The 8,514-nt window shown below is 36.9% G+C and overlaps 1 protein-coding gene across 2 annotated transcripts in view; it reads left to right on the top strand.

Moving 5' to 3' along the window:
• Positions 1-7,371, top strand: part of YY1 (YY1 transcription factor) — a 28,355-nt gene extending 20,984 nt beyond the window's left edge. The window contains exons 3-6 of one of the 2 annotated variants that reach the window (XM_087747706.1): positions 1,733-1,793; positions 4,331-4,489; positions 4,956-5,026; positions 5,629-7,371. In XM_087747706.1, the coding sequence (XP_087603832.1) occupies positions 1,733-1,793; positions 4,331-4,489; positions 4,956-5,026; positions 5,629-5,767 (430 nt within the window). In that variant the 3' untranslated portion in view covers positions 5,768-7,371. The remainder of the gene's footprint in view (positions 1-1,732; positions 1,794-4,330; positions 4,490-4,955; positions 5,027-5,628) is intronic. The other variant, XM_087747707.1, reaches the window with a different exon arrangement.
• The last annotated feature ends 1,143 nt before the right edge of the window (positions 7,372-8,514 follow it).

The raw sequence follows: 8,514 nt of genomic DNA on the forward strand, positions 1-8,514 counted from the left end.
AGGAGACTTCTCCATCACATATGATTCCATTGGCAGTTGTAAGATTTTCCTGGATCTAGTCTTCAGGAATTCTCAGGGAGGTTTTTCACTGCTCTTGCCTTAATTCAGCCTCACAGGGCCTTCCATTCCTGTCCTCTCTCATCTGTTCATGTGAAGGAGGCAGGTGAAACAGCAGATTTAAGCTCTATGCATAGAAATCTTACAGTATCAAAGACAACTGGACCCTGCCTGCAAAGAAACAAATGCTTACAGGGTCGAATTGGAGAGATTTTAGCTTATTTTCCCTGCAGCTCTTGGGAATTGTTTTGTACATTTAGAAGTTGCTGTTTAGTAGCCATTCTCAGACCAATTATTAAAAATGCACGTAAAAAAAAAACAAAAAAAACCACATGTATGTACTACTTGGAAATCTCTTCCTCCAACCCTGTTCTTCCATTTCTGTTTCCAGGAACTGAACTCATGGGGATTAAAATTGTCTTGGATGGCAACAGACTTCTTTCCTTCTTAATGTTAAGAATAGTGATTCTGATCATTCTAATTCTTTTGTTAAATTCAGGCCACTCATCTCTGTTTAATTGAGACTAGAGAGAACACCAGAAAACCTTTTGTTTCACTTACAGATATGATATGTAGCTACCTCATCATACAGAACTATCTTATACTGTATTACCAGGGAAAATAATTAAGGACCTCACATAAACAGACTAGCTTCCCTTCTACAGCAAGGTTTTGGAATACACAAAATCTCATTACTTACTTAAGTGAATCCTCAGCTGCCTGAGGTGCATTTATTTATACCTACCTACCTCCACCATAAGGTAGAGATAAGCCATTTCTCTTTGGCTTTTTTGAAGACAGCACTACAGGTTTGAGAAATAAAGGTAGGTGAAAGGGCAGCGCACTTACCCAGAATAGTGTCCACACAGCTGACACTTCTTTGACATTCAGACAGGTGGTTGTTATGCCAGGACTGTTCTAACATTGTTGTCTACCAGGGAGTCTTACTGTATTTGGAATACCTAACACAGGCAAGCAATAGTTTGTTGGGCTCCTTATAGGTAGTCAATGGAGACTAATGGCACCCATAAAGTAGTGGTGAAGATCCCTGTCAGCAACCAAGAGTAAATAAATGATTGCTTGTCATTTGTCAAGAGTGGAATCCATGTGTACAGTAGCTTAAAGTAAGAATAATTGCAGTTTCTGTAGTTATAATGGATGCCTACATTGTCTGTGTAGATTGCACAACTTGCCTGCCTTCCCTGCTTCTGTAGAGTTTTCTTCTGAAGTCTTGGGTGGTGAAAGTACTGAAGAATGATTGAGACTACTCTGTTCTCCATGTCCTGGTGCAGGGATGCAGAGGAAGTGAAGATAAATAGGCCACATGGGCACTGGCACAACAAAAATGGAGTTTTCAAACAAGACCTCCTAATTACGATTAGTATAAGTCAGGAAAAAAACACCTGTATTTCCACATACTCAAAGGATGAGGGAGGTAGTATTAAATGTCTTTTTTCTGTATTTGAGAGGTCCTTCTGGAAAAGCTGAACTTTCCAAATGCTAAATTATGCTGTTAATATTATTATGAAGGCTTTGAAAATATTAAACTGAGTACTACTGATGCACGTAATATTATCAAATAAATGTGTGCATTATGTAGGTAGTTATGGGAGAAGAGCTGTCTACTAATGTTTTTCTACTAATGTTATGTTTTATTTCTTTTTTTATCTTAAAGAATGAAACCAAGAAAAATTAAAGAAGATGATGCTCCACGAACGATAGCTTGTCCTCACAAAGTAAGTGAAGTGCTCAGCTTCCGAGTAGGTAGTAATTTGTAGACCAGAATTTTGTATTGATGTTTTCTCTTGAGAATGAATAACTGAAATATCTTACTGTTAATAGACTACACTCGGTTAACTGTATTTCAGTTATCATTCTTTAGAGGCTTCCTTAAAGACCTTTCACTGAATAATATATTATTCCTATTCCTTGTCTTAAGGTCAGTGCATCCCTAATCTTCTGATAATCATGATACACGGTCCCTAACATGCTGGTTTTACTGTTGTGATTTCATGCCACCCAAGATTACATACTTGAAAGAATGTTCTGAAAGCTGTTGAAAGTACGTTCCCAAGATCTATATATCCTTTGCTTGTAAACCGTGATGGATTTGGAGTCTAGATCAGGAATCAGCAATTTGTGGTGCAGATGCCAAAGTCAGCATTATTGGAAGACTTTGGATTACATTCCACAGGGCTGGAAGGTGCATCATCTTCAAAAAGAGAGAGAGAGAGAGGGAGAGGGAGAGGCATCTTGGAGATATGGTTCTGACCCACTGATAGTGTGGAAGCCTCTGTCTTGGGTAAATGTTGCCAGTCACCTAGATTGGTAGCATCTAGCTTTATGGCATTATGCAGCTTTTGTAGAGCTTCTGTTAGCTGACTTAGTCTGTAATGAAAAAAGACAAATACAATCTTGCTGACTTCTGGTCTAGATAAGTGTGAGCCTAAGCAAATAATCAGGGCAGATAGCTAATAGTACACATTAGAGAGCATGAATAGAAGACTTCTTTCTGACAGCCGAAGTCTAAGGAATTTGCTGGATTCCTCTTCGTGCTTATATTGATTTCCAATTCTTCACATTCCACAAGTGTCATGTTTTTATTATAGTATAGTATGTGGAGATACAGGAACAGTTACTCCTTACAATACTGAGGAATGCTGCCTTCATTTCTTTGATTTACTTTTTCATAGCCTCAGCTTCATCTAAACAAGGGGAAAAAATACTCTGTCCTTCCATTTTCTCTCTTGTAGTGTTTCTAGGCTTTGTGCATTTATGACTTTAGTTTAAAAAAGAAAAATATTGTCAAAGGTATAACTGCTCCTCTCAGAGGCAAGCAGGGGCTCTGAAATAAATGCAAAAAAAGTTGATAGTATGTTTATTTTGGTGCTGCTTTGCCCCCCAGTTCTGTTATATGCAATGAATGGTGGCACAACACTTCTTAAATCGGTCAAAGAAATTCTAGTGCCTGAAGAGAGAACTCTTCTTGAAAGTGGCATTTCCCCCTGTGTGGTGTTTGGTGTTTTTTTCTGTTGTTTTTGTTTGTTTGGTTGGTTGGTTGGTTGTTTTTTTTTAAAGAAATAAGTCATATTTAAATGTGGTTATTTTGAAAAAAATAATTTCCAAAGAGGAGGCCTGCGGAATTTAAGATCGGCAATTGATTGTTCCTTTAGGTTCCGTTGTCAAATTTTATGCCTCATAACACAGTAATGTTGGTAGACTAGTTTTAAGTAAGTTTAAACAGCATCACTTGGAGTACAGCTAGAATTTACAGTTGTTAGTAAGATTTTATGAGGGATTTTGAACCTTGAGGAAGACATTTATAAAACATATGATAGATGTCTATTGATTGTCACTAAAAGGTGAAAAAAGTTCTAGAAGGGCTGGGTGAAGACAGCCCCAGGTCTCTGCTTGCTTAAGTGTACTCTGGAATCAAAAGTAGTATTCCTGTGTCAATGCAGCATGGACCCCAGATTAAGACTTCTCATGCTGTGCCTGAGTTAATGTGAGTATCTTTTGCTGTTAGGTTGAGTTGGCACTATCTCAGAGATTCTCCTACCTTATTCAGTTGCCCAGTATCACTTGTAGGTTTAAACTGGAGAAGCAGTGGCAGTCTCTTTATATCTCAAGGCGGTAGTGATCAATCTGCTGTTGCTAGTTTGGACAAAGTAGTTTCTGTAAGCTGCTACATGCTGGAATACCTCTTGCTGCATTTCTTCTCAGGAATGAGAAGAGAGATGACAGACTGTTGGGAGATGGGGTGGTGCACATACAAATTTGTACTAGAGAGTAACCTGCAGTATATTAGAGAATATATCGTATATTATAGTACTGTAGTGCTGAGAATATAGCACATGGAAGAATATACCATAGGTATCTATGAGCTCCCATTCTGTCTTTCAGTTTTTCTTTCCCTGAAACTGCAAGTGCTTTTGTTTGGTTTATTCATTTGCTTCTGTCAGAGCTGCATCTTCTCTATGAGGCTATCCTATTATTCTTTTGACTACACATGGCTCATAATACTAAGTGAGGAGAGGGTTTTGTTTTTTTTTTTTTTTATTTGGGGTTCAGTTTTTTTCCCCCAGCTTTTCAAATGATCAGTTTTCTTGGTATTGCTTTTTTTAAAATAAATGTAAGGGGTCTCCTTTTCAGGGACAACTTTTAAGAAAGTATTCAAGATATAAAAGCACTTTAAATGCTTGTACTGTAGCAGATAAAACCTCCTTTATCAGAACTAGCTTATCTACTAATTGAGTTTCACTGTCTTTTTAAGGGCTGCACAAAGATGTTCAGGGACAACTCTGCCATGAGGAAGCATCTGCACACTCATGGCCCTCGAGTACACGTATGTGCAGAATGTGGCAAGGCCTTTGTGGAGAGCTCAAAACTAAAGCGACATCAGCTAGTTCATACCGGAGAGAAACCCTTTCAGGTATTGTTAACCTCCAGACATAAGTACCACAATTTATTTGGTAAACATGTGTAGACTGTAACTGTAACCTAGCTTCTATATGACTTTGAGGATACCATATTTTTTTCTGAAATCAGATGAGGCACGGAATGATCACCTTAAAAACTGGAAGTCCCCTTAAGCTAATCAGGCTGTTGTTTAACTAATTCTGTGGGCTTTTGTTAGAAATTAGCAAACTGTATGTACATGGGAGATGCCTTCCAAAATATAATGTAAAGTTACCCACTTCAAAAATGAAGTCTGCAGTTACTACTGAATGAGGAAAATGTCTCTTTCTCCTCATCATCTTTTCAACTTAGCACTTGTGGACAACTGAGACTCGCGGCTGTTTGCTCAGTTGACTCGTGATACTAATTTTCAGTAGCAGTATTAATCAGTTTTCATCAAAATGATGGTAGTCACTGAATCTCTTTCCATTCATATCAAGTCACGTGAGCTTCTGCCACCAGAGGTCCCCTGTCTACTTCATATGATACTCCTTATAAATCTTCTTTACAGGTATTCATAGTCTTGAGCATATCTCTGTTCCCTAGTACATATTTAAGATATATATTTTTTGTTGATTTTTTTTTTAATTAATTTGAATTAATTCAGAAACCTGATTTACAGTCCTCCGGCATTCCCTTAGATGTGTATGCTGGAGCTGCTGTGTTTTAAATTACAAGTATTTACCACTAAACATGCTGTCTTTTGTATTCTGAGCCCACCTTAAAAGTAAAGCTGGTAAAATGAGCAAATCTTTGCAAGTTATCACCAAAACAGGGAAATTCTGATGTGAAACACTGTTTCTGTTTTCTAGTACAGCATAGCAAAATAGTGTTTCATATGCAGAGAAGGTGTTTTTAGTGAAAGCATTTGCTTGCAAGCTGAAAGTTATTTCCCTCTTTGAAAACAGATATACTACTGTGGTAAAACAACCTGAAGTACTCATTTTATTTTTTTAAACATGGCTTAAAAGTGATGACCACAGCTTCACCTGTAATAATCTTCAGCATCTAGCTTCGTGTCTGTGCAGTGATTTAAAGAATACTGTTCTAATCAGTGATTGAAATGAGTACTGCTGTTGTTAGCTAATGGAGTATGTCTTTTCCTTTCAACAGTGTACGTTTGAAGGATGTGGAAAGCGTTTTTCACTGGACTTCAATTTACGCACACATGTGCGAATTCATACTGGCGACAGGCCCTATGTTTGCCCATTTGACGGCTGCAATAAGAAGTTTGCGCAATCAACTAACCTGAAATCTCACATCTTAACACACGCTAAGGCCAAAAACAACCAGTGAAAGTTGGAAGAGAAAGTTCTTGAACTCAAAGCATCTTACAGGAGTATGAATTGGAAATAAATATGCCTCCCCTTTGTATATTGTTTCTAGGAAAGAATTTTAAAAAAAGAACCCTACAAACCTAAAGGACGTGTTTTGATAAGTAGTGAATAAAAAGAAAAAAAAAAAACACAAAAAAAACTTTAAGGTGACGTTGCTAAGATGCTCTACCTTGCTCTGTAATCCCGTTTCAAGAACACGGTGTTTTGTAAAGTGTGGCCCCAACCGAAGGGGTTAGTTCATGAACTTGCATCAAAAAAGACAATTCTTTATACAACAGTGCTAAAATTGGACTTCTTTTCACATTCTTATAAATATGAAGCTCACCTGTTGCTTACAATTTTTTTAATTTTGTATTTTCCAAGTGTGCATATTGTACACTTTTTGGGGATATGCGTAGTAATGCTATGTGTGATTTTTCTGGAGGTTGATAACTTGCTTGCGGTAGATTTTCTTTAAAAGAATGGGCAGTTACATGCATACTTCAAAAGTATTTTCCTGTAAAGAAAAAAAAGTTATATAGGTTTTGTTTGCTATCTTAATTTTGGTTGTATTCTTTGATGTTAACACATTTTGTATAATTGTATCGTATAGCTGTAATGAAATCATGTAGTATCAAATATTAGATGTGATTTAATAGTGTTAATCAATTTAAACCCATTTTAGTCACTTTTTTTGGAGAAATACTGCCAGATGCTGATGTTCAGTGTAATTTCTTTGCCTGTTCAGTTACGGAAAGTGGTGCTCAGTTGTAGAATGTATTGTACAGGCACTGACTTTTTATTAACACCTGATAATATGTACATCCCGTGTAATAGAAAGGGCAACAATAAAACGGTGGTCCTAAAGAAAGAATATGGCAGAAAATGATCTGTAAGCACAGTCTATTTTCTTTCGTTGTCCAGAGCAGTCCTAGTTCCTCTTGACCTCCCAGAAATTGGAAGCTAAATAAACTCAAGTTTCCTTTACTTTGCATTCAATTGCAATGATTTGTGATGAAATTACACAATGCCACGTCAGGTGGTATATCTAAACAGAATTGCTGACTGTAATTCTGTTTTTGAGTGACCTGGACTTCCATTAACTGGAACGGTGGATTTGGAGCCTTGGCAGTGTAGGGAGGAGTTTTCAGTGTGCCTGGACAGCAACTAGGTAAAACAGTACAGTAAATAACTAAATGGGCACCTTTGTTTAGTCAAGGTAAGGAATCTTGGAGGTTTAAATGCAATAACAATAGAAAGTGGGGGAACGGTAGTGTTTGGTCATACCAGAAAAAAAGAAAATTGTCTTGTTCTTTTGGCTAACTTGTTTGACCGAGTATAATGATGAAAATTCTTGGAACCTCGTTGGACACCTTTTCCTTCAAAACAGGAACTCACAGTTCTCAGAGAACTCGATGCGAGTTTTGATGGGTCTAACTGAAAGTGGTTACTACTCGTTTGTTCAAGTGTTCAAAGTAAGAAATTTGCAGATACTATAGTAAAATGTGACAGATTAATAAACAGAAATGCTTAAGTATTATTTTTTAGAGGGATGTGACATAATTTGATCTAGTAAAAAACTGTTGTTAATCTTTTTCTGAATTCTGTTCTTACAAGGTTCATCGAATTTTTCATTGCTAATACAGTAAAACTTACTTCTGAGTCCAGTTTTGGTGGTGGTAGAAGAAACATGGGCAATAATAAAGCTACATTTAAGAGCAAGGGAATTTTCATTCGTACATAAGTTAATCTGAACCCTGCAGCTCTAGTCTGAGGTTACTAGGGGAAAGAAAGATGGGGCATTTAATTGTAAAGTATGCATTAGAATTTTGGCAGTATTTTTTTTTTTAATATAAGTTCTTGAACAGGACAATATACTGAAACTTGTATAGTTATAGTTAAATTAAATTCTGTATACAGTTAAATTAGTGTCTATTCTTTTTGGAAGGAAATAAAATGAGTTCAGTCTAGTTCTAATTGACCTTACATTTTTTCTGAAAGAATATATATGATGGTGTTAGGCCTGCGCAGAAGTTTGCTTTCCTATGTTATAAAGTGGTACCCATTTTATTGAATTGCAAGGTAAAGAGATTCCTTGATGGTATCAGTACTTCATCCTTGAACATACATTTGAGACTAAATTATTTATGTTAAATACTGATTTGAGGATTAACTGGCAACTGAAACTTGTATTGCCCCTAGTTATATTGCATCTGATTGCAGAGAGAGATCAGAAGAATTTTCATCTAGGCCTCAGATCGGTAGCATTCAATACACTCCTGAATGTAAGTAGCAACACTTAGTAGCATGAAAGATCTTGCTTTGTAACTAGTTAATTACATATTGGGTATGAATAAATACTTGCATTGAGCAGCTTCTGTAAGTTATTTAAGCTTTTAAAGTAAATTGGCACATCTTGTTCTTAAAACATCATGCTTAGTTGATTCCAGAGTTTTCCTTATGGATTTTCAGGGAAGAAATTACAGACTTTGAGAATAGCAACAGAGTTGACTTTGAAACGACCACTGCCAGCCTACTATCGACAAGTTCCTGCATTATACCACCCATTTGTGAGCAAGTTCAGGTAAGGGAGGAGAGTCTGAGGGGTGGGGCAAATGCAGCCAGTGGTTTTAAAGCTGGCAAAAGATTTAAGTGCTTACTCATCATGCCTGTTCTACTGCCC

The sequence above is a fragment of the Nipponia nippon genome, unplaced genomic scaffold (genome assembly GCF_047370975.1).
Source record: "Nipponia nippon isolate SJK-2023a ecotype South Korea unplaced genomic scaffold, ASM4737097v1 scaffold_11, whole genome shotgun sequence".
Classification (NCBI taxonomy): Eukaryota; Metazoa; Chordata; class Aves; order Pelecaniformes; family Threskiornithidae; genus Nipponia; species Nipponia nippon.